The sequence below is a fragment of the Patagioenas fasciata genome, chromosome 24, assembly GCF_037038585.1.
Source record: "Patagioenas fasciata isolate bPatFas1 chromosome 24, bPatFas1.hap1, whole genome shotgun sequence".
NCBI lineage: Eukaryota > Metazoa > Chordata > Aves > Columbiformes > Columbidae > Patagioenas > Patagioenas fasciata.
Window position 1 is genome coordinate 7,301,398 of NC_092543.1, and position 26,959 is coordinate 7,328,356.

Consider the following 26,959-nt stretch of genomic DNA (forward strand, 5'->3'; position numbering starts at 1 on the left):
ACCCCAAGAGCAGGAGAAGCCCAGGCTGAGTGGGTGGGTGTGCTCTGCACAAATCAAAGACGCAGCATATACATCTGTATTTGTGAGAGGCTCCTCAGTGCCCCGCTCTCGGAACGACAGAAATATTTCAGTCGTGCTGCAGAGAGATGTTGTCGCTGCGTGGGTGCTGATCCCACTGAGATAAGGAGAGCACCGGGGTGGTGCTGGCTGGGGCAAACATGCAGCCCCATAAGTGGCAGCAGAAGCACCGGGGTGTAGCTTGGAGCAAAACGTAGACCTTGCACACCCAGAGTGGTCCAAGTTATCGTGTCCCATTTGTGGCCGTGGTCCACACGGCTGGGCTGAGCACGCGTCCCTGCAGCCGCGCTGTTCTGCAGAAGCTGAGTGTGGCCCGGAGTTGTTCTAGAGCTGGGGGCGTTAGCGCTCTTTGACTCTTGCGCTCTCCCTCCTAGCTGTGTAGTGCCTTGTATGGTAAACCCAGCTGTGCTGCCTTTAAAACCACATCCTGCAGGGTAAGCAGAGCAGTCCGAAGCATGAAACTCGCTGGGTGTTCATGTCTCCACACTGAAACTCGAGGGTTAAACCACCCCCAGCCCCCATCGTTGCTGCTGTTTCCTTTCTTCGGAGCTGTTGCTCTGCAGAGCAACAGAACCGTGGCTCCCAGGCACCGCAGCACCTCCCAGGCCCTTCTCAAGTTACTACCTGCCCCATGGCTGCTGCTTGGGAAACCGCAGGTGTGGCAGTTGCACATCCCCCTGAGATCCGGAGCCTTCAGCGGGGCAATCGGCTGCCCAGAGCGGCACGGGGAGCACGTGGAGCCACTCGGGGCGGAAATTAAACGGGAGGGAAAACCAGAGCAGAGAGTGGCGGAGAAGTGTGAGGACAAAGGAGGCCAGGAACCGCCAGTGAGGCTGCAGCTCTTTAATGAGAAGGATAACTTCTGGTGCCAATGTGCTCATTTGTTTCTTTCCCCTAATGTCAAGCTGAAGGAACACATCAGGGTGCGTGTCCTGGGCAGCTGCCTGGTGTACGACAGAACGCCTGGGCCTCAGCAAGCCTGGAGAGAACTGGAACCGAGCTGGGAAGAAGCCCACGGACCCTCTGCTGCTCCTCGCCAGCCCGTCATCCGCGGGAACGTCAGAAGCCCCTGGGCTCCAGGCCTGCGTACACTTCCCGCTGGCCTTTCCGGATGGGCTGTGGGAACAGCAGAGAGGTTAGTTGGGGAATCCTTGTTAACACACTGACACAGAACATCAGGCTCCGGGTTCACCCAACCCATGGAGAAAACAACAACAGGAGAGCAGGTGCGGTGCTGCTCCCGACCCCCATGTCGGCACCAGGAAATGGGGCTCCCCCTTCACCACCTTTGTCCTCTGCTCCTGGGAGAGCTTGCAGGCTGACTGGATGCTTCTTGCAAGGGGGAAAAGGATAACTGCCACACATTCCCAGCTCTGCTTATCCTTCCCCAACCCGCAAAGAGAGATGGAAAAAAGTGCAGCTTCTCCATACCTCATAGTCCGGGTTTGGAACTGGGGGAGGACGCTGCATCTTCTGGGCTGTAACAGAAGCAAAGAGAGGTCATCCTTGGTGATGCAAGTGGTCTTTCATGGAGATGATCCCAGGGCAATGCATACCACGGGTCAACTGCATGGCTTTATTATGAGCTTAGAGCTGCTGCAGGCAGAATGCAGGATCATTTAGGAAGAAATCAGATTGCTTCTAGCAAGGGTAAATTTCTAGCTTTCCCAGTTGTGAAGAAATATGTGAAAACAAGAAGGCCCTGTAAGCACAAGCCCAGGCTACAGCTCCTCAGGAAGCCTTTGACACCACACAGCAGCCGCCCCCATCCCAGACAAGAGGGCAGCCCGGAGCAACAGATGCGGCAAGCAGGAGCATCACTGGGCAAGGTTCGGGAGGCCTGGGGGGAGCAGAGGAGGCTCCGTCACTCAGGAGGGCAAGCGCTGGTTCAGCACTTAGCACACGCCATGGAGAGCAGAGGCACCCGTGCAATGGCTCTTACCTCGTGGCCGACCACCAGTGCTAGCGCTCGCTTTCCCCTTCTTGTCTTTGCTGAAGTAATAGACCAGGATCAGGACCCCGAAGGTGATGAGAAGGTCTGCAGTGACGATCCCTGTCACTGCCAGGGCGTCCACCTCCTGGCAGTTTGCGCACACTGCGGGAGGAGAGAGGAAAGTGCTCTGAGATGGGCGCCCTTCCTTTGCGGCAAGGAAAGCGCGGGTCTTGCTCGTCTGCTTAGCACTAGCAGGGAAGATACGGTTCTGGGTGGAAAGGAGAAAAGAGCGAACAGAAGTGGGCCAGCACAGGCTATTCTATCCACCCCACCATGTCTGTCTGCAAACAGACACAGACCAGGGGCTGGCGTGTGCAACTTCTTCGCTGTCCTCTGCTGTTTGTGTGGCCTGAGCCCAAGGGTGCAAAACATCTCCTAGGTCATTGCCTCCATCCCATGCTGGTCTCTGATTACTGAATACAGGGCAGCTGCCCTAATTTCAAATGGCTCAGAGGCTTAAATCACTGCCAGGGTGGAGGTGAGCTCCCTCACTTCAGTGGGTCACAGAACCAGGCTGTGCGCTCCGGATGGGAGCGTTCCACTCTGCAAGGTAAGAAATGCCTCTGCAATTGGGGACAAACGTTACTCTTGCCTATGGAAAAAGAGACCATGTATCATACATGTGGGAAGCATTGCTGTGCAGCCAGCTTGAGGACAGAGGAAGGGAAAGGTGAGGAGAGCAGGGCAATTCCATTTGCCAAATGTGACTCTTTTCCTGCCCACACAGCGTGGGAAGAGCCTCAGCAGAACTGTGTTCACCCAGAGCAGCAGCACTGAAACGGAGGTCTTGTCTCCAAGTATCTGTCACTGGAATGTGCGGACTTCACGTTTGGCCCGATGGCTGAGTGCCATTTCGCTCACCTCTAACGTTCAGGTGCATCTCATGCTTCTTGCCACCCGAGGAACAGTTCACGTCGGCAGGGGAGCTGTCGTGATTCTCAATAACGTACTTCCTGTCCCCTCTGGTTGGTTTTATCCCAGTTATTTCCCAGACTATGTCGCTCTCTTCAGACGAGGGACAAGTGATTGTCACTGTGGTTCCTGAGATCTCCACCAGGAATTCTTTGTTGGAAGGTGGGCCAACGAGAAGAGAAACCAGCATTACAAATGGCTTCTGCTTGGAGACCACTAACAGCAATTAGGGGCGACTCATTATAACTTGTTTTTCTGATGGGTGATAACAGTAGCAACTAACAAACAAGATGGTTTTGCCTCCTAAAATACTGCTTGAACTGAAATATTTCTATCTACCTTTTAGTCCACACCTTCGAGGTCTCTGCAGTCTTTATATCATGATAAATAGTTAAGAATGCTGGTAAAACACTTACCCTCCTGTACTTCGGTATCGTCTGCAAAGGAGAGAACAATACCTGTTAATGAATCGGGCTTGCTTGTTTCTGCTGAAAAATACCCAATCCTGCCTGGGGTCACTTGCAGTAATTAGGAACAATAAATGACAGACAGCTTTTCATACCAGTGAGATTAGCAACAACTAATGAACCGGGAATTTTTCCTATCCTGCTATATTTGCAAGATTCACATATTCCTATTTGACTTTTAGTCCTCACTTGTGAGGCATACTTGGTCTTTTTATCATACTAAGTAGCTAAGAATGCTGGTAGAATACACTTACCCTGCTGAACTGTGGTGTGCACTGCAAAAGAAAGAATGATAAGTGTTAAGTAATTTAGCTACTGCTGTTATACACCTTTCCTACTTCAAGGATATATTTTCTGAACTCAGCTGCTTAAAAGAGATGTTTATACTCCTATATTTGTGCTAAAGGCATTAGAAGCGTTCTGGTAGCTGAGACAGGATGTTGTTCTGAGATGAAGGCTTTTCCTTTGGAAGCCATTTTTAACGCAGAATAGCGCAGAATGGAAATTTGACTGATTTTCTGACCCGGTTTAGAAAAAGGGTCACTGCAAGCTGTACACACAGCAATTTTGCTTGATGGTCATGGACCACAGACTGCTGGAAAACCAAGCCTGGTTTCTGCAATAACGTGGAAATTGCTGCCACTCCCATGATATTGCAGTGAGTTTGAACTGAAGATATTCACCCGTGATCGCAAACAATTGTAAGAAAAGCACATGGATGAAGAATAAAGATAAAATTAAACCCATAGAACCTAGTTCACACCGCTGCAGAAAGCAGGGAATCAAGCTCTAACCCAGCTACACGAAGTTTGGAGACCCGGTGTCTTAGTGAATCAAGTAGGAACCAAAATGCATCGGGGACCTTAGGTGCTTTTCTCCAGCCCGAGCGGGCTGATTCCCGTTTCTCGGCCTGGGGAGCAGCAGCTCCATCGGTGCCATGCGTGCCAGCTGTGGCTGCGGGCGCCTTGCAGAACCAGCTGTGTGTCCCTGCGCCCCCTCCCCTGCAGCCGCCCCCCGGGCCCAGCCGGACTCACCCGCACAGAGCAGCAGTCCCAGGAGAGGCAGGGACCGCTCCAACCTCATCCTTGTCTTCCTCTTCCCTACCACATCAGATGGGCATCACCGAGGCTGGCTGCGAGGGAGGAAAGAAGACAATTGGCTTTTTGAGTTCTCGCTTACAAGAAAGAGGCCCAGGACTTTTTTCCCAGAATTGTGCGTGGCAGCGAGCTGAGCGGTGCTGGGGAGACTCACTGTTTCCAGTGAAACCTGCAAGCGGCCAAGAGAGACACGGAACACGTATGATAAAATAAGCCCATGTCAGGAAGTGCGGAGGCTCAAAACGTGTTCCCGGAACGTCACTGAGAGCGAGGGGCGGCTGCTCTGCACCAGCCCCGTTCAGGTCTCGGGAGATCTGTTGTGACTGCTCCAGGAGCGGCAGGAGAGAGAAATGAGCCTAGACGAGATTTGCCATCAGGACCTTCCTAACAACTTTTCAAAGTGTTCCTGAGATCAAACTACTGCAAGCAACGCAACGACAGAACAAACAACACAGGAACCAGAAACACTACAAGAAGCACCTTGAGACACTGTAGAGCCAGCAGAAACGAGTCTGTAAGTGCCAGGCTGTAAAACCTGCGGGTTTTAGCAATTGGTGATGCAATCTGGACCCTTGTTATCCTGCTCTAACGCATCTCGTTCATTCCTGCTGCCTCTCCAAGAGCAGCATTTGCCAGGTCCTGACCCAGAGTCTCCTCTGCACACACGGTGACAGCGAGGAGCTCAGCACAGGGTGGCCAAGCACAGCAGCCCCTCCTGCAAACCTGAGCCCAACGCTCTGCTCCTGACATACTCGATGACTCGCTCTCCTGTCAGGAGGGAACTCGCTTCACCGTGTTGCTGTTTCTCTTCAGTTTCAATATGAGGCTGTAAAAGCAACTCTACATCTCCATGCAGCATTCAATTGCACCTATAAGAAAACCATCCCGGAAGCCTGCGGCATCCTTCCGTGCGCCGCCGGGAGGAGTCCAGGTCCTGCATCCCACACCTCTGCCCATGGCCCAGCTGGAGGTCTTGCAGTGTTTTCTGAGAAGTCCTCGATGCACCCGTGTCCCCTGGCTTTGCCAAGCCCAGCAGCAGGGCCGCTTCCACTAGAGGGGGCTCCTGCCCCGTCCAGCCCGCTCTGCTCCGCTCGCCTCGCAACCCGAACGCTCTCCTTCCAAACTGGTGCTGAGGGCCAGCAAAGACCCCGCGGCTCCATGGGGCTGGGAACTTCCCGAGCTTTGCTTCCAGCAGGGATGCTGCCATGGACAAATGGGAACATACCATCTTTTCCTTCCGCTTGAAGCCCACAGAGGTGGCAAAGCTGCCCGTACGGTTGTGAGAACAGCGGGGATGTGAGGATACGTGTCTGAGGGGACATTGCAAAGCCAACCAAGGCTCCCTCCTTCCACAAGGACACTCCGTGTTCCTGTTCCTGACACACACATCTCAAGGGACTCCTTTCCAGATGCCTGGAAGGATGGAACTGGCTTCTTGCTCCTCCCCAAGACAACAACGCTTAATGACATGGCTAATGACGACGTCGTGGGTCCTTATTTCATTTATCGAGGTGCTCTCTTTAGGTGTCAGTTCACTCTTCTACTGGTTTCTGTTTCAAAATGAGATGTTACTAGTAAGGGTGCTGGGGAAATGGTCTTCTCTTAACAGCTGGAGCCTTTTTCAAACAAGATGTTATAGTTTAGTAAAAGTGTGCAAGTAAAGCTCAGAACAGACCTTCTTCCCAGTCCTGTGCATTACACAACTGCGGTCTAAAGTGAGAGCCGGTGGTGTTGCCACATGGGCAGAGTGGCCGAAGTCACCGCTGTGCAGGACCAGCTCAGCCTCTCCGTCCCAGCCACGGCACCACTGCGAGCAAAACTAGCATCGGTCACAACGAAAGTTCACAACCGGGGACGACTTCTTGAACCTAAACCATAGACGGGACAGCAGCTCAGGCGCAGCCAGCACGGGTTCTCTGTTACAGTCATTTACTGTCTTCAAATGCAAACATCCTTATTTTGTCAACACACGCGCACCACCCAGTTTCATGCTCACAAGGGCCATGTGCCACCAGGCAAATATTTTGGAACACTGGGTTTCTCTGGTACCTCGTGCTGCTTGTTCAGCACGGTGGGGTTTCCCCAGCCCTGCCTGCCTGGACTCACGGCCGATGAAATTGTCTTTTGACTTTTCTGAGAACCTTACAAGCACCACTTAGCGCAGTGTCCCAGCTCTGTGGGATGGCTGCAGCCAAGTAAAATCATAATGATCACTTCAATTGACTGTAGGTAGCTGAGTTTCAATAGGACATTTCACGCTCCATGTGTGCCCACACCGCTGCCACAGGCTCTCTGCTTTGGGTTGCTTTTTTGGGGTTGTTTGCAGGTTTTTGCCGAACAAAGGGCTCTCATTGCTCCAGGCTGGCTATGAACACCTCCAGGCAAACTTTCTTTTAGGAGCAAAATTACCTCCCACAAGAGGGGAGTGGTTAGAGGTGGAAGCTGGGAGGAGGGATGATTGCAACACGAAAGTGCAAAGGAATATGGGAGGCAGAAGAAATTAACCTTACCTTGAACAATCTCTCTCTGCCCGGAGCGGGAAGGAGAACTCGCGTTGCCTCGCAGGGGAAGCTCAGAGGAAGGAATCCGCTCTGCTGTGCGGGGAAGGCTTTGGGAAACTCGTCTTTCATCCCGTTGTGAAGAACCTGCAGGGATTTTCTCTCTCCGTGGAGCGCGGACGTGCGGTCCCGATGCGCGTCCCCACCTGGCCGGGTGGTACAGCTGCGCTGGCCCTTGGGGTGCAGCTCCGAGGTAAGGAACCCGGGCTCCCCCCGGCCTCCCCGCACCTCCACCGTGCTCTTCTGATCCCTCATTATCGTCCTCGGTGAGGCGGCCACTGTACAGGACTCGCAAACCTGTTGTGGGCGATCCCCGTGATTCTTTCACTCCCGGGTTCAGTGCAGGTGACACGAAGCGATTGAGTTTCATCGACAAACAGGTTTAGGTGTGTTCACGCGGAAGAAGAACACCGCTCTCATTCTGAGCTCTGGTTACACATCTTTTCCTCCCCTGCCAGGAATCTGGACTTTACTCCTAGACTTTTTTTCCGCTGTCTTTGTTCCTAGACAATCAGTTTGTTAAGCACCACCGGGCTTAAATCCTTTACACGTCAATGATTCCAGACCGACAACAATAAACTCGCTTGAATTCTCAGAGGGTTGTATGTCTGGAATTGAAGACCACCATGTCCTCCCCTCCCGAGTGCCTCAGCAGGAGGTTACGCTCTGTAATGTCTTGAAGAAAGTATTTTACACTTATTTCCCACCGTTGTTCTTTTAAAGGAGTTTAAAATGAAAAGATTTGACCCTCAATATTTGGATGAGAAACACGATCTCTGCCAGTGCAGTTTTCCAAATGCAAACACCTGCAGTGTTTTGGCAGGGCGGATGTTTTCTCCTTTGGGGAAAATAACTATTTGGCAAGGAAGCGTTTGGCTATAAATTGTTTCCAAATACAGGAAATATATTGCAAGTCTTTATTAGGAAGCCGTATTTTGCAACTGCAGATAAGGTGGGCTTTTTAACTTGGATCACACTGGGATGCATTAACCCATTTTCCTAAAGTGACAAGAAGTTAATGATTTCTTTTTCTGCCGGGTTAGTTTAAGCAGTGAGGAAAAGGAAAGCACGGGGTGCACATGGCCGGGACAGGCACGGTCCCTTCCAGCAGCAGCAAGGTGTTCGCTCAGCTCTTTGTGGATACTGCCCCCTAATCCCCTAACCCGGGGAGCTAAAGCGACCAGGCAAGCAATTCAGTGATCGCGGGGAGACCCAGCAGGAACGTATAGAACTGCTTTGCCAGTGCTTGAACTCGGTCTGGACGGGCAGGGCAAGCCAGAGGATGATGAGGGCTCCACATGCCAACTGTCCTCAGCAGCAGCACTTTGGTTTTCCCATTTGTCTTGATTCTCGCTCTTGCTGGTTGTCTCTCTTGCTGGTTGTCTCTCTTGCAGGTAGCATCAATGCCAACCTGTTTCTGAAGGGGCAGCTGTGGTGGTCTGGTTAACAGCGGATGGTTTTTGGCAAACAAATGCTTACAGATTTCCCTTGAGGATTTCCTGTCGAGTTCCTCAGCCTGCCTGTATTTGCCTGTCGCTGTCTAGCTGGGTGGATAACATCCTAACAGGCGCCACTCACATCAACAAGAGCCGTTCTCACCATGGCGTGTGTGACACTTAGGCTGACAATACAATGCATATGAAGGAAAGTTACAGCTCAGGAATGATTAATTGTTAATTGGGGCTCAGCAGTCCTGCTTGAAAGGGGGAAATCCGCTTGGGGAGTTGAGTGCAATAAAGTGAATCACTTGTGAAAATGTGACCAGAACAAGCACATGAAAACTTACACGGGACCTTTAGTGCCAGTCAAGAGCAAATATATGTTTAAGGAGGGGTGGCATTTACAACAGCGTGGAACCTGCTAGATGTCAGGTTTACTCATGCCTGAAGAGAGGCATTCCCCTCAAAACACAGCCTGTTGTCCCGATAGGCAAGTGCTTCTCCGCAGTCTTCTCTCAACCAGTTATCACATCTGGGAGTGTTTAACTGTGCAGCCACGAAACTACAAAGAAAGCACTGAACCAGCCGTTGGGATGAGAGCAAACTCCCTTGAAACCAGCACCGTGCAGCTTGCGTATCCACGAGGCACAGGGGACCTCTTGGATTCTGCACAGGCAGGATCACCCCCCTCGGTAATTATATGTCAGCTTGAGATGGTCATGTTAAACATTGACAGGGACAGATAAGGCAGGCTCCTGCATAGACTAAATGCAGATAAGGAAGAGTAATGATCCTACTCCTAGACAGTAGTTTTCATGATCTGTAACGCGGCTCCTTTCCCTGCAGTGCTGTGGCTTGCGGCGGCCGTGGAGGTTCACACTTCCAAGGAGGTGGCCGCTGTGAACGGCACGAACCTGCGGTTAAAATGCACCTTTTCCAGCAGCAGCCCTATTAGCCAGCACCTGTCAGTAACCTGGAACTTCCAGCCCGAGGACCTGAGCTCTCCTGAGCCCGTGAGTGAGACCTTTATGCTCCATTTTGTGTACGCATGCTTGCCCAAACCAACCAGTCCCAAGGCGCTTGAGCCTGGTGACTGCAGCATCGCCAGCTGCGGGTATGGGCAAGCACAGCTGGAATGCACAAGTATGTATATCTTGAGCCCTTTCTCTGCTACTCATAATGGTTATTGCGAGCAAGAAGTTCTGTTTACAGAATCTGGTGAAAGAAATACGTTTTATGTTTAGTTTAGGGTAATCGGGGTTAAAGTAGCTGGAGCCTGGTGAAACTGTGCCTGCTTACAGCACAGCTGAACCCTGTGTCGTAGCTGACATCCTGCACCTGATGCCACTTACAAAATGATGTACCTTGGCCAACATGGCAGGGCAAGCGGCTCAGCTCATGCTGCTGTATTGCTGAAAGACAGACGAACAGAACTCAGCCCAACAAAGCCTTGGCTTTAGCAGGACAGAGCTCACACGGCTGCCGGAGCAAAGGCGCCGTCTTTTGATAATGGCCTCAGAGTTCATCTGAGAGCGACTGTGCCAACACAGCTCTCCGCAGCCTCTGCCCTCGGCCAGCGCCGCTCTGCTTCCAGGGGCTGCTTCCATCACAAAGACTGCCCGGCGTGTGGCAGTGACAGCTCCCTCTCTTTTGTGTAGGTATTTTATTACCTGAAGGAGCCCTACAGGCCATCCACTGGACGGTTTAAAGAGCGCGTCACTTGGGACGGGAATATTGCGCGTCACGATGTTTCCATCTTTATCTGGAATTTGCAGCCCACTGACAACGGGACGTTCACTTGCCAGGTGAAGAACCCGCCCGATTTTCACGGCACGATTGGTGAAGTGCGACTCAGAGTTGTGCAGAAAGGTGAGAGGCCAAGAACCCCACCAGAGGTCACGTTAATTTAGCCCGTGCGAAGCATGGGCACGTGTCCCTCCACATTTGGGAAAATGCATGCAAGAAAAGGCATTATAAAGAGAAAGTGTGAAGGTACTTAATGGATACAAAGAAGAAAGGGAGCCTGAGGAAGGGTTATATTCACAGATGCAGGCTCCCAGCCACATGCCGAGAGCCCCTGCGTGTCCCTCCTGCTCACGTATCTGTTTCTCTCCATGCAGTGCACTTCTCAGAAATCCACTTCCTGGCCGTGGCCATCGGGTCTGCTTGTGCTCTGATGATCATCGTGGTGACAGTTGTGATTATCTGTCGACACCATCGGAAGAAAGCTCAGGAGAAGAAGATCGAGGTGGCAGACACTGAACTGTAAGCACAGAGGGGAGGGAGAAAGGCTTCTGGGGAAGCTTGTCAAATATATCTTAGTAGCTCTTTTGAATCATTGGCTTGGACTCTTCACTAAGCATCTACAATGCAAAACTGCCAAGGCAATTAGCGATAATTGGCTGCTTACCGGCAGTCAGAACAGAGCCCCAGGATGAACGAGGCCTCATTTTGCCCCTGCCCTGCGCAGTGGCTCCTCGCTCGGGGAAGGCAGTTGTGGAAGCTGATTGCTCTGTTCCGTGAACCTGACGCTCTGGTCACCATGCACCTAGCGTTGTTATTATCTTGTCCTGTGACTTCTTGTTATATGCTATGTATGCTATACGTAAGTCAGAATGCGACTCTGCTGCTCAGGATATATGATGCTGATTTGAGATTTTTTTTTCCCCCACCTTTTTTAATAACAGTAGAGAAAAGGAGAACCTGAAGAGTACAGAAGAAAAGGAAGCCAGTCCATTGGAAGACTAGAGGCCTCTGATGGTAAATACAACACAGATGTCCATTCAAACATTCCCTAACTGATGCCTCTGTGCTACTACAGACTTTCTAAGATAGTTTTACTTGTATATGTCGCTTCTATTCACCATCAAGAGGCCGTGGCAGCCACAAGCAGAAACAACTGGGACTACAGTCGCCCTTTGCTTGTGAGAAGCCTCCAGAGAGAGACTGGCAGTGGAGACAGAGCAGCCCCTGCGCTGCACAGGAGATTCCCAGCCTGGTGTTGAGGATCATTTGTCGGAAAGCTGCTGTTGCTGCTTTCCCTGATGTGCCCGCTTTGTGGAGAAAGAGGAGCGGATTAGTTTCCTTTCACCAGTTTGGATTCTGCTTTTTGATTCATTTAATCTTTATTGTTCTAAAATCGCTGCAGGAAGGCTGAAGCTGCTTCCAGATGTGCTGGCTTTGCTGCAGCATTTCAGCGTAGCTTTTACCCACTCAATTCCAGAGGTCAGCAGTTGCCTCCGCTGTTTTTGTTTTCAACAGTAACCCTGAGTAATGAGCCTGCTTTGTTTTTCTTATAATCTTTCTTCTTAGGTACTTCTAACGCAGATGGTGAAAGCTTCTAATTTCGGATGTTGGAACAAAGCTGAATTACCCACGCCCCATGCTGCCAGTGTGGTTTCTCTGCTCAGCATGAAATTCCTGCAAGGAAAGAGCACAACAGAAACCCCAGTTGTGAGTTGGCTTCATTGAGGCAAAGCGGGAGGACTTGCCGCATGAACAAGGAACTTTCTTTAAGCTTCACACCTGCAGAAGGTGCAGAAAGCTGCTCTGGTGATGAAAAAATGCCGAAAGGTTTGAACAAAATGCCGAGATAGCTGACCGAACAGAGCTTGGCAAAGCGTCTGAGCAAATGTGTTCGTGCACCTTAAAAACCGCAAAGTACATTTGTGTTGCCCTGTTTGGCCTCCCTCAAAGTCCTCTTTGACATAATGAAAAGACTGATGGATTACCTGAGGGATGAGAGGAGCAGCCACTTGCTATAATGTACTTTAAATCTCTTTGCTGCTTTAAATGGGAAGTATTATGGTTTCGGAACGTATGGTGTTTCTTCTGAGGGATAATGTTTACTGGTGGATGTGTATTTCACATCAATCTCTTGCTGTTTATTGCTGCACTTAGCATGTACCCCATACTTCCATAGACTCAATCTCTCCAAGGCAAATGAAACCCCAAATCATGGAAACTGCAGAGCTGTTACATTTATTTTTAAACCAGCACCCAATCGAAACATCAGCCCATTTGTTTATGCCCGTTCCAGTATGTTTATGACTTTATAACTCCACCTGTAATGTGCTGGTCGCATTATCTGTTTGTATGGTATTGTTTTCAACCACGAGTGTCAGAAATAAAGGCGCCTTGTAGAAAGCAGGGCCGGTGTGGTGTGAGTGCTGTGACACGGGAGCCGTGCGGCTCCGCCGCGCCCTCGGCACCTCGAGTGAGGGTTTTACCGCTCTGACACGCACCAAAAAAGGCACGAACGGGCCCAACGAGGAGCAGACCTGGGGAGCTGCTCCCGGCTTCCGTGGCCCCGCGGTGCCGCCTGAGCTCCGCGGACGAGCAGCGGCCACCGCCGGGCCCTGCGCTGCGCGGCCGCCGCAGCCGCCTGCCGACTCATCACCATGGCGACGCGGGGCGGCCATCTTGGGGCGGCCATCTTGGGGCGGCCCCGCCCTCACCTGCGCTGCCCGCAGGTGAGCCGCCATGTTGCGGCTCTGAGCGGAGCGGGATGCGGTGCGGGGCGGCAGCGGCCGCCGGCCGCCTCCTCCTCCTTCCGCGGGCCGTCCTGCTGCTGCTCGGTAAGGGGAGCGCTCCACCTGCGGGGTTCCCGCCGCAGCGGCGGGGTGGCCCAGAACCCGGCCGCCGGTGCGCGGGGTGCGGTCCGCCCGGTTGGCGGCTGCGGGGCGGTGGCCGGCGGGCTCGGAGCGCCGGGGAAGGGCCGCTCCGGAACGGGGTGGCGGGGCCGGCCAGGGAGCGCTCCGGGCCGCGGCTTCGCTGTGCGGTCCCTGCGGGGAGCGGGCGGGGGCTGCGGGGGGCGCAGCCCTTCAGCAGGGCCGGGCAGGTAGTGGCGGTCTCCCCTTCCCCGGCCTCCCCTTCCCCGGCTTCTCCTTCCCTCCCTGCACTCAGACACCGCTGCCCTTGTCCCGGCGCCGGGGTTTGCCGCGGTCAGCCAGCCGCACTCCGCCAGCCGCACTCCGGGTTCCCACGCTTCCCGCTCGCAGCGGAAGGAACGCGTTGTTAAAGTCCCTGTTTTTTATACGGGTAGCTGGGGAACAAGCGTGCGACGCCAGGAACCTTAACGGGAACTGGCAGATCTGAGCCTGCACAGCAAGGGCAGTCGGCTGCCACACCTGAGCAGAGCTTCACCCGGTGCGTGTGCAGGTCACGGGCTGCATGGCTCTGGGGTGGGACACAGAGCCAGAGCTGCCTGGCAGGGGGCTGGAGTTGGCACTTTCCAGCTCATTAGAGAGACAGCTGATTCGGTTTCTCAGCTCTTTATCTCCAAATCTCTTTTTTGGATAAACACCTTAATTGGGGCTAGTTCTAAACCCATAGAGAATAAGTGAGGGAAGTCGTCTGCTTTTCTTTAAATTTCAATGTGCTTCAGTCTTTGGGCTGTGGTAGAGCTGCACGTGCATCGATACTTCTGGGACATCATCACTCCTGTGACTGTCCAATAACAAGAATCTAATCTTTCCCTTTTGTGCTTGTTCCATCAGGTGTCTGCAATGCCCTTTCCCTGGAAATTATAGCCAGTTCTAAAGTGCGAGCTTTCGTTGGTGAGCAAGTGTCGCTGAAATGCTCATTCAAATCCAGTTCTCACATCACCGAGAGCCTGACAGTGGACTGGACATACCAGCCCCTCACAGGCGGTCAGATGGAGACGGTGAGTGGAAGACAAAGTCTTTTCTAGAGAAAACTGGTGAGATTTTCCCTGTTTCCTTGCTGTGCTGCTTCATCACTTCTGGGTTTGGGACTCTCATTGTTGCCCTCTTTCCCTTGTGAAATTGCATTAGTGTTCTTTGAGCAAAAAATATTCTATGTAAATGCATAGCATGAATAATGACAAAGTGGATAAACTTTGGGTTTTGACACAAGTGCTGCCTTGTGCACTGTAGCTATGCTTAGGATGACTGTAAAGCATTGATTGGTAGTTTAATTTGCTTTCTTAGCTGAGTGTTTTATTGGTTCAGTTATTGGTTTTGCCTCCTTTCAGATTTTTCATTATCAGTCTGTTCCCTACCCAACAACAGTGGGAAAGTTCAAAGGCAGGATATCCTGGCTTGGGAACGTGGCCAAGGGCGATGCTTCCATTGCCATCCAAAGCCCAGCAGTGAGTGACAATGGGACGTTCATCTGCAGCGTGAAGAATCCTCCGGACGTGTACCACAACATTCCTCAGACAACGCTGATAGTTACAGAGAGGGGTGAGTCTCCGTTTCAACAGCAAGTCCTCATCTGTGTGGTACCGCTGTGTCACGGGCTTGTCGGGGTCTTTGAAGTCTGAACATCACGTGTGAAATGGGTTCACTGCAGTTCCACATTAGGATTACAGCAGGTTCTCAGCCTTTCTTTCTGAGCTAAATATGTTGAGAACCATTGCATTGGGGACAGGAGAAGCTGTGGCCATAACAGAAATCAAAAGTGCGCATTTGTTCAGCAGGTCCTGTCTCCATATATTGCAGCAGTAGAACAAGCTGAATGCTTAGGAAATAATGGTCTAAAAACAACTTCCATATCACAAATACTGGTTCTCTGTGATACTCGATTTTCTTATCTGCCATGCCTGTCAGGCCTGCCCCAATTTGCAGCTCAGACGTGCTGATAGATCTGTGTCGTGACCTGCCTGCCTTTGTAGTGTTCTGCATATAAAGCACCCTCCTGCGCCGGGTACGTGACGGGAGCCCTACAGATTCAGTGACAAGCTGTTTCAAACCTGCCAGCTCTGTGCTTTGTCTGAAAAGGCGAGCAACCTGTGTCCTGGCTGAACGTTTGTCACAGAGACTTCAGCGAGCCGTATTTTACTGCTGGTACACCCAGGCTGCTCTTTGTCTTTCCCGCAGGCCTTTCCTTCCAGCTGACTTCAGCGGCGCTGCTGTCCATTTTAGTGTTTCTCCCTTCCATCGTTGTGGTCGTCCTGCTGTTGGTGAGGATGGGAAGGAAATTTGGAGTGCTAAAGGAGAAAAAAAAGCCTGGCTGCAAGAAATCCTCCATTGAAGTGTCCGATGAGTAAGTTCTGACTGGAACCTAAAGCCTGTATTTCTGCTTGGGCCTGTCGAGACAGGCCAGAGGACACTTTCTGCACTGACCTTTGTTATAGACCTCCCAGCACCGGCAGCTTGGTCAAGAAATCTGCTTCTCCAGAAGAGAAGAGTCATTTAGGCAGTGGTCAGAACGCTTTGGAAAATCCCCGTGTTGGAGCATAAACTGAGTGCTCTACATCCCCTTTTTCTATCATTTGCGTGTGGCCAGGGAACCAAAGCAGTTTTTAGGGTTAGACAGCCTTTCACTTCTGTAATTGTGCTTATTTCAGCCTAAATCAGCAAGATATTTTGCTTATGTGGGCTTTATGTGTTACATTTTGGTATGAGGTATCCATAACAACACCACAAACTGAATCATGCCAACTGCTCCCCCTGTGGCGTCCTGAGCAGAGATGCCAGGTACTGGATGAGCCTTGGGGACCGAATTCCCTTCTGAACTGGAGAGGATTCTGTTCTGGAAAGGTGCGGTAGTGAGAACAATGAGGTAACGCTGCTACTGCTGGAGCTGCACTTGGTCTTGCAAGAACTTGTAGTGCTGAATTCATTGCAGAATGGGTTTTTAATCCAGTGTTCCAATTAGCATTGTAATATTTGCCAGCCAAAGAGCAACTCTTGTTGTATTTTTTGTAGCACAAACGAAATGATGAAAAGCTGCCTAGTGAGTGTGGTAGAACTAGAATTCACAGTCCATAGGAGGTATCGGCATCTGTGTTGGGGGAAAAGTCCAACCTAACCCTGTGCTTTTTGTGCAGGCCTGAGCAGGCAGAGCCGGACAGCTGCTTGGGAAAGCTCAAGAACTGGTGTCTGAACTGCGTGGTGAGTGAAAGCTGCTGTTTGCAGGAGTGGTTTTGTCAACTTTCGTGCTCAGAGGAGGCGCTAAGAGCGGCAAGTGCTGCCTGTCCTAACACATGGGTGTCAGAGAAGTGTCCCAAATGGCTGGGCTTGTGCTCCTTGGTGGTTTTGACATATGGACTCTAGGCGGTGAGAACTGCTGGTCGTTCTGCATTGCTGGTGGGGGAAGCTGTCTTGAGCTCTGCAAAACTGACTTTTCATTTCATTTCATTTATAGAAATGAAAGCTGACATTTCAGGATGAAAAATGAGAATTTTGAGTGCTAACTCTTGTGCCCTGTAGTTTCTTTCAAGTCTCCGCAAAACCAGTGTGGGGCTCGGCAGTGCCGCAGTGGGGAATGGAGGCAGCGGTAGCTCAGTCCACTGTGTTTCTTGCAAAGGTGGTTGTGTGCAGCCTCGCCTGTTTGGAGATCTTCCTGCTTACACTGTTCATCACAACATACCTGCTAAATTCCTGTTGTTTGTTTGTTTCTGGCGTTTAGTTTGGTTTGGTTTGGTTTGTAAAGTGGTGGTTGCCTTCTAATTCTGCCTGTTGCTTGCTGCCCTATCAGCAAGCGTCTGCTAAGTAGCTGAAGCTGCTGAATGTTTTTGCCACCTGCTCTACTTGTTTTGTACAATGTGCCCGAGTTCTGTGTGCTGGCATTATTAACCACAGCCGTGAGTGTGGCACATTCCAGAGTAAGCTCACTAACATGCCTAATTTGAGCATGTTTTCATTTTTCCCAATGTCCTGCAGAGCCAGCTGACCCCAGGCACACCTTTACATCTGTTGTGCACCGTCAGGAAGTATGTTAAGGAGCATTTAAATATGTGTTGCTTGATTCACTGTTCTGATGCCAATGATTTAAAGTGTACTAAATGCATGAGCCACCAGACAGGCCTCTAAGCATTATTAGATGCAGAATGAAAAACGAGCAGCTCTGCAAGGTGCAGATGAAGTGTTTACAGGTGTATAAGGCACAGCGGTTGCAGTGCAGGAGGACCGGGAGCAGAGTTAGGGGGGCGCAGAAGGGGGAGTCCCCACGGGAGGTGGGGAGGCTGTTGTCGCAGGTGATGTGCGGGAGCAGGGAGACGCCAGCGCTGCTGGTCGGTGGGCAAGTGCTGGCAGACGTGCGGATTTAAACAATGGAAAAATGTCATCTTATCCTTTGAGAGGAGGCAAATCTGAATGCTATAATCCTGCTGAAATATTTAGCTTACAAGGGCTCTGAATATCCCATCTCACTCACTTTAATGATTCTGCGTTTTTGAGGTTTCTGTAATATACTTTTCTGTGCTTAAGATGTTATCAAATAATTAAAATTGCAAAGCCAGTGAACCTCCTTTTGGGCTGAAAACGGCTGGAAAGTCAGTGAGATTCCCTATGTAGAGCTCTTATGTTTGAGTGTCGTTCAGCTGAGGGCTGCAGAGCCGGACTGCGGGGACCTTATCAAATGGTCGCTGTGGAGGAGACAACGGGCAGCGCTGATCTGAAAGTTTGTGGCTTGTTGTAGCTGAAATACAACAATTTGTGCTGCTCTGGGCATTCTCTGTAGAGACTGGTGGTGATTTTTAGGAAGATGGCTGTCTGCGCTTTGGGGTTCGTCTTTCTTGAGCTATAGCTGCTACTTCCCTTACAACACACTTCTCTTGTTGGTTATAGAGTGGCAATGCATGTGTCTATCTGTGACAAGTCTAACGGATTTAGCTGCAAGTGCTTATACAACTACAAGCCCTATGGCTTATTCAAGCACCGCAGCGTTTTGGAAAGCATTTAAGCTCTTGACAGAAGCCAAATGTTGTTGAACTCCTAACCTGGTTCATGTCTTCATACACAGTCTCAATTTCTCTCTCCGTACTCCCTGTTTAGGACACGGATGAGGAAGACCCCTACTGATGAAAGGCTGAAGCTATGGATGGATAACGACCAAAATTACAGCACTGAAAATCATGGCTAGATAGGTATGAAGGCTGCTGAGTGACCAATGCAGATTGAAGGACCCGCTCTAATCTTGGTAGATCGGAACAATAATGTCGATGGGATAATTCTCCTTTATTCAAGCACAAACTAATGATTTTTTTAAAGTTCTTACCCTCATTTTTCCGGTGCCTACAGACACCTCAGTGCCTACAGACACCTCAGTGCCTACAGCTCTTCAGCCTGTTTCCTACCAGCAGGCTGACAATTCACGTTTCTCAGTTTACTTGCAAATTTGTTCCCATCACTTCTCTGTGCCCTGAATTGGAGTTGCCTGAAGCTCAGGGTGCTCCGGAGTGACCACCATTGGACACTGACAATGTTTTTTCCTCTTTTTTTTTTTTTTTTTGGAACATATCTGCTAAGGACTTAAACCAGTTTGATTACATTGGTATATGGCATCTCCTTTGTCTTGGAGCGAAGAGAATCTGCTGCTTTTTAATGATTTCTTGCTTTAATCTGCCGATTAATTACAGGATCACCATTTTGTTCCTCCTGTTCTCTGATTCTGTTTTTAAGTCACCAACAGCACAGTAGTGCTGCCTTGCATTGTTTTTATCTTTCCCTTTTTTGTTAGTATTTGTCCAACAGCTGCATTACTAGGTACATCTACTTCTACCTGCATTACTAGGTACATCTACTTCTACCTGCATTACTAGGTACATCTACTTCTACTTGTCGAAGTGAAGCACAATCCATATAACACTAATTTGTTTGAATCAGAAATGCAAATGGGGACTCTGTATCTGGGGAAACATAACCCCATCTACCTCAACCAGTGACTCAAGCAGTGTCCGAAGGAATGCTCCGTGTTTGGAAGAACAGTCGTGTTCCTCCTCTCCTCTTCTAGGTGCCGCTGTAGGGAAACAGCTAAATGTGCATTATTACTGCCTGCTGAGAAAGAGGGCTTTCTCTTTCACCAGCCTTGGCCAGTAAGGGATGGCAGAGAGCAGTGGAGTTCATGTCTGCTCGATACCCAAACGGCTGCTGTTTTCTGCTCCTCTCTGTGTGTGCCGTTGCTCACGTAGTCTGCTTTTACATGTGTGTTAGAAGTTTACTGTTGACTTGGTGCCATTACCAATAAACTGCTTTGTTTCATTCTGGGCTGTGGATGTCTTTATTTGGCTAAATATAGCTGAGCTCCTAAAACCGCTATGCTGAGTTGTTGTTTAGCTATAGGAATTGTCATACGATAATGGGTATAGGTGTTTAGGGAACAGATTTAGCTCCAGAGGGACACGTACCGAGTCCCCCGTTAGCCCTGTGATTGCTGCCAGTTACAAGTGTGAGGTTCCTGGCCGCGGGGCAGGTTCGCTGTGCGTGTGTCTCCAGATAATGAAATACTTTCTTTTCTCCTGTCTACATTAAAGTAATATTTGAAGAGTTTGTGCTTCCTCATGACACAATGTCTCTCTCAACCAAAAACCGTCCTGAGAAAGGATGTTGGTGGGATGCTCAGCCTAGAGGAAGTGGCTTTCTTGGTCCACGTTCAGCAATAATGCATCACGCAAGTTCTTTGTGGAAATAAATAACTTTTCTGCAAAATGTTTGCCTTCAGCTGCAACTCGGCTGCAAACAGTTGGCGAGATCCTGGTCAAATCTCTTTCTGGTGCAAAGCTGAATTGCCACCTTGAACTAACAGCATCCCGGATTGTGAATGGTGTTGAGCACGCGTAGCACTGAACTTTCTCTTCCTTTACCAGCTGCACGGGAGTCGCTGTGTGTACCATTAAACCCCCCGATGCTGGGCTGGGGAGCGGTGACAGCTGTGGTGCTCCAGGGGAAAGAGGAAGAATGAAAATACACTTTCAGAGTGACCGGGGGCAGAGAGGGGTGCCAGCTGCAAGCTGTCCGTGGTGCGTATTGTGTGTGTGTATTGGAAGGGGGCAGGTGACTGTGCCATGTGAAGCGTGTTGACAGTGGCCCTTCAGCCCAGCAGGTGCCTGCTGCCCCGCAGCCCCTGGAGCAGCAGCAGGAGGGCTCAGCAAAGCCACCCGGTGCCACCCGCTGCTGCCGCACCAGGACCAGGACAACAGCCGCTCTGCTGGAGGGTGGGTTCTTTAACCAGCTCTGATCCCCAAAAACCAACCGGGAGGGAGCACGGCCTGCAAAAGGGAATCTCGCTGTCCTGACTTCTCAGATAACCACGGATCGGATCAGTCTGCCGTGATGGAAGGGCTGGGACCGAGCCACGTGTACCTGTGACGTGTCTGCTCCTTACGAAGCTGCGTACCCATCATCTCTCGTGCACAGGCATCGATAGTTGTTCTCACCTCTGTAACGCTCCCTCTGCACTCTGATTTGTCAGTACCTCCATCTAGCCCTGAACTTCCTCTGCAAGCTCAAAGTGACCACCAAACCAAATCTGAAAGGAGAGACTCGAAACCGAAGAGCGGTAAGTAAGACAAGTCTCGCACGTACAACCTCGAGACAATTTAGCAACTGATCCTTTCAGATACTCTGAATTAATCACTGGAGAACCTTCATGCAATAGACTGGTTGGCTGCCCCAAGCCACACTAGGTGAGTAATTTTTGCCATATTTACTTTTTATTCTGTTGTTTTTTTCTCCTGAAAAGAAAACTAAGGAAACATAGAAGTGCTGAGGATTCAGATAGTGCGTGCAAAAGCAGGAAAATGTGAAGGCAGTAGGGTATCTATGTATTTTTTTTGCCCATCTGCTTAGCAAGGGCAATTATCCTGCAGAAGGATTTGGCTAAGTCAGCGCTGCAGTATACATGAGGTGAGTGGGTGCTGTCTTCAGCTGCTGCACGCACAGCACCCACGTGCTGGCGCGTGTCGCAGAGAGAGACCCTGCAAAACGTGTTCCTGGCCAGGACCAGAATTAGTTCTGGGGTAGAAGGTTTAAGTCCGGGAGGGATTTGATGGCAAATAAGGAGTGCAGATATCACAATACACTGTCTGCTGTGTGCTGAGGCCTTTTTTAAGCTGGCTCGTATTTCGGGTCCTGCGCGGGGGTGTTCCTGGGAGGAGGGTGTAGCTCTGCTCGAGTCCTGCGGCTCTTGGCAGTACAGCTGGGAAGGGGATGCGCTGAGACACGCTGCACCAGCCGAGAGCTTCGGAGCTGAGCGCGAACTCTGCTGTGTTTGTGGGTCGCGTGCGCACAATTGCGGGTTGTACAGCAGGCTGTGTCAGAGCTGCCGGCGGTGTAGTCAGACCACACAGCTCTCCCCTCCACCTCCAGCACACCCAGCCCGCAAATGGGTCATGGCTTTTGAAAGGCAGACTGGAGACAATTCCAGAAGGCTCACTGCCGCTTCTCCGCTGGTGCGTCCCCTCCTGCTGCCTTTTGCCCCTGGTGTTCTTGTCACCATCGGTTCTGCGTGGAGCGCCAAGGGTGTAGGTGCTGCCGCAGGAGACCTGGCACCCAGGAGCACACATCTGTCACTGTGGCTCCGTGACACCGAAGGGCACCGTGGATCTCTGAGAGTGGCAGGAATAACGGCAGACGTTCACCTTATGTATTTACTCTTTTCGTGGTTGTTTCTTGGGGAGGGATATCTGGGACCTTTTCCCCTTCCAAGCCTTGCTGAAGCTGGTCTAGAGATCCTCTGACTTGCACAATGGAGGAAAAATGAGAGAGGCTAGCACGATTTCAGAGATGATTGGACTCTTGTTGTCTTTCTATTTCCACAGCAAAATGCATATATTGGGAAAGATGTGTTGGTAATGGCAGCCTCAAATTCAACTGTAATGGGCAGGTTGTCCAAGTGGGAGGGCTTCTCTCAATGACTTTTTACTCCTAACTATGTTTATCACCTTTGAATGGGGAAAGCTTTGAATCACGGAGCAGAGACGCAGCAAGCAGGGCACTGACCTCTGTCTTCCCGCGACCCACACGGGAGCGCTGGCTGGCAAACCCCTGCTCTAAAGGGGTTTTTAGGTGTTCTTGGCTGTTTTTCAGTTTTTAGGACCCAACTTCTCTGAGTACGTAGTAGAAAAAATGTCCCATTGCTTTACGGGCAGAGTTAAGATCTACAAATGTCTTGGTTCACATGCTAGAGAGTTGGCCCCCAAACCACCAGAAAGATGCATCACTTAGGGGGAAATGCGAAGGTGTTTCAGGCTGAGCCCTCCCCCGGCTCGCTCTTCCTTTCCAGGGCTCAGAGCAGCCTCAGACCAGAGACATATCTGACATCTGTGCTTTGCAGAGCTGGGCTCCCAGCTGGGACAGCGGCTACCTCGAGAGCAGAGCTCGTGGCCCTCGCTGAAGAACTGAAGGAAATCTCTTTTGGACCTTGGGGTTTGGTTGAGTTCCAAGTTGGTGGCGTCCTGCCCCAAGGAAAACCGATGCCTATATCACCTCTGCTGTTCTTTTCAGAATAGGATGAAGGTGTTGCTGAGCCTGACTCTGGTGCTGACATGGCAGGGTAAGCTGTAAGTCATTCTGGTGGTTTCCTTTACCGTGTCTGCCCCTCTGCCTTTGCCCAAAGACCCATCGGTTCCTCTTTTCCTGAGTGGGAACCCCGTGGGGTTTTGCGGGTGCGCGGGGCTGGCAGCAGCATGGGGGCTCCTGGGTACCAGTAGCTCCTCTGCTCTCTGGGTGCTGTGTATTCCCCTTCTGCAGAGCTTCAAATTGCGATGGCACCCTGGATGGGTCCTGTCCTTATTCTGCCAGGCTCCAAGGCTTTGGAAGGAGCAAAACTGCTTTGCTAAGTCTAAGTACAGAGAGAGGTTTCCAAGGTATTGATTTTGGCTCTGCTCGAGGCAACTGGCTCCCTTGGTCTTCTCCACTGGCAAATATTTGTCATTTTTAGCTCTGTGGCTGGTCAGGAGCAGAAGAAACCTGTTTGGGAAGCTGTAGCACTTTGCGTTTATTATTTACAGAGCATCAGATGAATGCTTGGTGCTTTGCCAGGGCCCAGCCCTCAGTGGCTCGTGGACAGGCTGAGCAGAGAGGCCGAGACACCAGCAGAAGTCACCTGTCCGAGCAGCTCCCTGCCACACCGGCTCGCTCGGCTCTTGACAAACCAGCCGGAGCCGGAGCCCGAGCCGGTGTTCTCGCCAGGTTCCTCTTGACGAGCTCCAGGGGCGTTTTCTGCCCCGCTTGTTTCCCTTCCTGCCACACGTTTTGCCGCAGCTGCTTCGCCCCGGTTATGTCAGCTCTGTGCTCTTTGATGTTCCTCTGTTCTGTTGTTCTTTTTCTTCCCCACTGTCCGGCCTCTCTAGAACCCCTGAGCAGTAGTATGTGGCCAGACAAGTCCAAGCCCAGGTCACAGCCGGTGAGCAAGTGGTAAGGAAGCCAAATGGGCAGGTTGTGAAGTGGTTGAATGGCCCCTGGTCTGGAGTGGATGAGAGCGGCACCGGTTCTCCCAGCCGGTGACTCACAGGAACAGCCCTGCAGGAGAGGCACAGGGCTGGGGTTGCGCTTCCCCTCTTGTGTGCGGCTCGCTCAGCACCCTGGTCTGGCGGCTGGGAGGATGTGCTGCCCCGCATCCCAGGCTCGCCAAAAGCAGGGCTCAGGGACAGGCTCCGGACTGGTCAGTGCCGCTAGCCCCAGGCTTTCCTGGAGAGGAGGAATCGATGGGGACAGACCGGCTGCATCTGGCCGTCCTCCCTGGACTCATCCTGCTGTCCTTGTCCCCGGCAGAGCGATGCAGCGGATCGGCCGGCTGGGTGTTCACGGAGCCTCAGCTCCGAGCCAGAGCTGGGGACTCTGTTCTGCTGCAGTGCCTCTTCCTAGAGCCAGCGACCAAGGGCTGGACCATGGACAAAGTGGACTGGCTGCGCATGGCAGGGCCCGGCGTGCAGAAGGTGGGTTGGGACGGGGGGGTGGGCGGTGGGGCAGGCAAGGCAGCGGCTGCTATCGGGGGGCTGTGGGGAAGCCCATCCTGGAAGGTTCCCCTGTGTGGTGGCACCTCCTCCACTCCCCGTGTCCCCACAATGCAGGGGAGCTGCAGCACCGGGTGCCACGTCCTGGGGCTCCAGGAGAGCACGGGAGCGAGCTGGGCTCCCATGAGCAACCAGTGCTCCACGGGAGAGGGAGAGCGTGGGTCTGAGGGCTCTGGAGCAGGGAGCGCACACAGGGCGATGCCCTTCCCCTGGGCTCCTTTCACCTGTTCCTGTCTGTGCCCCGGCAGGAGGAGATGGTGTTTTATTACTACAGCAACCGTAGCATCCCTGTGGGCCGTTTCCGGGACCGGGCGCAGTGGCAAGGGGACGTCTCCCGCTGGAATGGCTCTATCCAGCTGCGGGACGTGCAGGTGACGGACAGCGGCACGTACGTGTGCGAGATCCGGCTGCTCAAGCACAGCAGCATCTTCAAGAACCGCACGGTGCTGCACGTCAGCCCCACGGGACAGAGAGGTGAGTGCCCTGTGACTGCTCCCCTGTCCTGTTCGGCCCCACGCGGAGGGACTGCAGAGCTCCTGGAGGCTCTCGGGCCTTCCACCGCGGTCCTTCTGCAGCAGGTCCCTGTGGGTGACATCCCCTGCCTTGGTGTCTCCCCAGCAGGACGAGGAGCAGCAGGTGCCCAGGACTCTGCGGCCCCGGGACACCCTGTCCTGTGGCCCGTGACCGTGGGCTGTGCCTGCGTGGCCGTCGTGCTGGCTTTCCTGGCCGGACTCAGCCTGAGGAAGAGGTACAATGCCAGCTGTGGGTGTATGGGGCTGAGCAAAGCATCTCCTTGCAGCCTTCCTGTGCTCTTCTCCCTGGCCGAGCACCAGCTGGATTTGGCCCAAGCAGGGCTGGAGCTGCGGGAACCAGAGGGTTTCTCACTCCCGGGAATGTGGGGTGCAGGCTCCTGCTGCCCTCTAGTGTCACACTGCCCTGGCCGGTCCCCCGCTTTGCTCCCAAACCTCCTGGGCTCCAGGCACGGAGCAGCAGGGATGGCCTGGCCAAGGATCACGCAAATGGATCCCGGTGTCCCAGGAGAGGGAGTGCAGGGGCAGGAGGAGCAGGTGATGCTTCTAGCCAGAGATGACGCTGCTGTTGCCTTCCCTCAAGGTCTGCAGCCAACACCACCCTGGAGAGGACCGAAAATGGAGTCAGCAAGAACAAAGCAGAGGTGAGAGCTGAGGTGAGTGGAGGGGACGTGTGCCTGCCCTGGGACACGGCCACGACCCACGGGAGCCAAAGAGGAGGCGCTGACGGAGCGAGTCGTCCCGCAGCCAAGTGCCTGGCAGCCAAGAGGCTTGGCAGGGGGAGATGAGGTCCTGGGCACGGCCACCGTTCAGATGGCTGCTGTCTGGTCACTGCCGCAGGCTGTGTCCTTGCGACACAGAGGGATCACTGATGTGTATGTGGACAGGGCTGGGGACACAGCGGGAGGGGGTCCTGCACTGGCTGAGCACAAGGTGCTGTTCGCTGGGAAGCCATGGCCATGGCTCTTGGGTTTAGTCCTATGGCTGGGGTGAGGCAGCCCTTGTGTATCTGGGATCTGCTCGGTTCCAAGCGTCCCGATCTCCCCCTCGTAGGAAGCGCTTTACTCCTCAATCCCTGGAGCTGAGGTACCCAAGGCTGAACAGGATGCAAAGAAGAGGAGGAAAGCCGAGGAGACCTATATAACCATGGTAAGGAGGCGAGCAGTCACCCCGCGCTGCGGCAGGCGTGGGCAGTGCCTTCCTGCAGCTGTGGGGCTGGTGTGACCTCCCACACCCCTCCCCACGTCAGACGGCAGCCATCCCTTGCCTCCTGCCCTCTCCAAATGGGCCCCGACACCTGCGGCGAGACCCATTCCCTATCCTTTCCTCCTTGCAGCATCCCTCTTCCTTCCGGGAGAACGGCGTCTACGTGGAGCTGGCCAAGAGGGCCATCCCAGCAGAATGGACGGGAGAGGACAGACAGGGTGATGGACAAAGCGAGGAACCCTACAGCACACCAGAGGCGGCACTTCCCTGGGCTCCAGAGGGTCAGAAGTAGCCGTGCTGGGGGCTGCAAGCCCCTTAGCCAGCAGGTGTGTGCAAGACTTCTTTGTTCTTTGGGCAGGCCGGCGTGGTGCTGCTGCCAGCCCTTCCTCTGAGAAGCGGTGCCACCTCACGGTGTGCTCCGTGCCAGAGCCGCTGCTGGGACACGTCCCACCCCGTTGTCTGCTGGGGGGACCAGGGGAGATATGTCTCAGGCTCTTGTCTCGTGGCCTCTGGAGGGGGCGTGGAGGGCACAGCCTCCATGCTCTAGTTTTGCTCCTGCTCCGTGCAGCTCCAGGTCCCCAGACATCAGTCTCCACGGAGAACCTGGCAGGGGGAGGAAGGAGGAGATGCAGCAGGAGCTGTGCAGATGTGCCAATGGTATCTTGTGAATTCAATAAAACTCAGGGATTCGATCCTGTTCCTGGCTTCCTTTTACCTCCTGCCTAAGCGTGTGGTGTCCAAGTGTGCCAAAACCTGCCCGGGAGCCCCTGCACCCACGTGCAGCCTCGCGCATGGCACCCGCCCCACCGGCTGCTGTCCCTCTGCAGCAGGAGCAGACGAGCCTGGGTGGTTGTATGGAGCCCCGCAAGCTGTCCTGGTGCTGCTGGGGCTGGAGGGGAGCAGGGCAGACCCCTGGGGCGGTGGGGTGCCCACGCGTGGGTGCTCACACGTGTCTCCCACGCAGCAGCTGCTCCCC

The 26,959-nt window shown here is 52.6% G+C and overlaps 4 protein-coding genes across 7 annotated transcripts; 3 read left to right on the forward strand and 1 right to left on the reverse strand.

Moving 5' to 3' along the window:
* Positions 1 to 920: 920 nt before the first annotated feature.
* On the reverse strand, positions 921 to 7,595 carry CD3E (CD3 epsilon subunit of T-cell receptor complex). 2 transcript variants are annotated; one of them, XM_071798789.1, is made up of 8 exons: positions 7,058 to 7,595; positions 4,485 to 4,582; positions 3,705 to 3,725; positions 3,400 to 3,420; positions 2,933 to 3,133; positions 2,021 to 2,173; positions 1,510 to 1,556; positions 921 to 1,194 (listed from the first exon to the last, which is right to left on the reverse strand). In XM_071798789.1, exons 2-8 carry the CDS (start codon positions 4,531 to 4,533, stop codon positions 1,138 to 1,140), a joined length of 549 nt encoding a protein of 182 aa, XP_071654890.1. In that variant the 5' UTR covers positions 4,534 to 4,582; positions 7,058 to 7,595; the 3' UTR covers positions 921 to 1,137. The 2 variants fall into 2 exon arrangements, with proteins under 2 accessions (XP_071654890.1, XP_065711844.1); XM_065855772.2 differs by lacking the exon at positions 7,058 to 7,595 and adding an exon at positions 4,702 to 4,766.
* On the forward strand, positions 7,002 to 12,693 carry LOC136111509 (myelin protein zero-like protein 2). The gene is given in 7 exon segments (XM_065855756.2): positions 7,002 to 7,067; positions 7,070 to 7,298; positions 9,391 to 9,557; positions 10,203 to 10,413; positions 10,665 to 10,809; positions 11,232 to 11,304; positions 11,857 to 12,693. Coding segments are annotated over 6 exon segments (879 nt in total). The 3' UTR covers positions 11,293 to 11,304; positions 11,857 to 12,693.
* A 283-nt stretch (positions 12,694 to 12,976) lies between these two features.
* On the forward strand, positions 12,977 to 19,493 carry MPZL3 (myelin protein zero like 3). The gene is made up of 6 exons (XM_065855863.2): positions 12,977 to 13,121; positions 14,043 to 14,209; positions 14,540 to 14,750; positions 15,387 to 15,552; positions 16,340 to 16,403; positions 18,288 to 19,493. The coding sequence occupies exons 1-6, from the start codon at positions 13,052 to 13,054 to the stop codon at positions 18,312 to 18,314; spliced, it is 705 nt and encodes a 234-aa protein (XP_065711935.1). The 5' UTR covers positions 12,977 to 13,051; the 3' UTR covers positions 18,315 to 19,493.
* A 1,053-nt stretch (positions 19,494 to 20,546) lies between these two features.
* JAML (junction adhesion molecule like) lies at positions 20,547 to 26,658 on the forward strand. Of its 3 annotated transcripts, XM_065855767.2 has the most exons (8): positions 20,547 to 22,785; positions 24,006 to 24,169; positions 24,496 to 24,721; positions 24,866 to 24,995; positions 25,361 to 25,433; positions 25,831 to 25,926; positions 26,114 to 26,309; positions 26,552 to 26,658. In XM_065855767.2, the coding sequence occupies exons 1-7, from the start codon at positions 22,743 to 22,745 to the stop codon at positions 26,273 to 26,275; spliced, it is 894 nt and encodes a 297-aa protein (XP_065711839.1). In that variant the 5' UTR covers positions 20,547 to 22,742; the 3' UTR covers positions 26,276 to 26,309; positions 26,552 to 26,658. The 3 variants fall into 3 exon arrangements, with proteins under 3 accessions (XP_065711839.1, XP_065711835.1, XP_065711836.1); XM_065855763.2 differs by lacking the exon at positions 20,547 to 22,785 and having other exon boundaries at positions 23,122 to 24,169; XM_065855764.2 differs by lacking the exon at positions 20,547 to 22,785 and having other exon boundaries at positions 23,122 to 24,169; positions 24,869 to 24,995.
* Positions 26,659 to 26,959: the final 301 nt, after the last annotated feature.

Bases quoted from the DNA above. Each gene is read 5' to 3' on its own strand.
- CD3E (XM_071798789.1), bottom strand. From the start codon at position 4,533: ATGAGGTTGGAGCGGTCCCTGCCTCTCCTGGGACTGCTGCTCTGTGCG. The intron at 2,174-2,932 runs GTGAGCGAAATG...CTCCTCCCGCAG, and splicing joins GATGCACCTGAACGTTAGAG to TGTGCGCAAACTGCCAGGAG. The intron at 1,557-2,020 runs GTAAGAGCCATT...CTTCTGTTACAG, and splicing joins CACTGGTGGTCGGCCACGAG to CCCAGAAGATGCAGCGTCCT.
- MPZL3 (XM_065855863.2), top strand. From the start codon at position 13,052: ATGCGGTGCGGGGCGGCAGCGGCCGCCGGCCGCCTCCTCCTCCTTCCG. The intron at 14,210-14,539 runs GTGAGTGGAAGA...GCCTCCTTTCAG, and splicing joins CAGGCGGTCAGATGGAGACG to ATTTTTCATTATCAGTCTGT. The intron at 16,404-18,287 runs GTGAGTGAAAGC...CTCCCTGTTTAG, and splicing joins ACTGGTGTCTGAACTGCGTG to GACACGGATGAGGAAGACCC.
- JAML (XM_065855763.2), top strand. From the start codon at position 23,939: ATGGGGACAGACCGGCTGCATCTGGCCGTCCTCCCTGGACTCATCCTG. The intron at 24,722-24,865 runs GTGAGTGCCCTG...GTGTCTCCCCAG, and splicing joins CAGCCCCACGGGACAGAGAG to CAGGACGAGGAGCAGCAGGT. The intron at 24,996-25,360 runs GTACAATGCCAG...CCTTCCCTCAAG, and splicing joins GGACTCAGCCTGAGGAAGAG to GTCTGCAGCCAACACCACCC.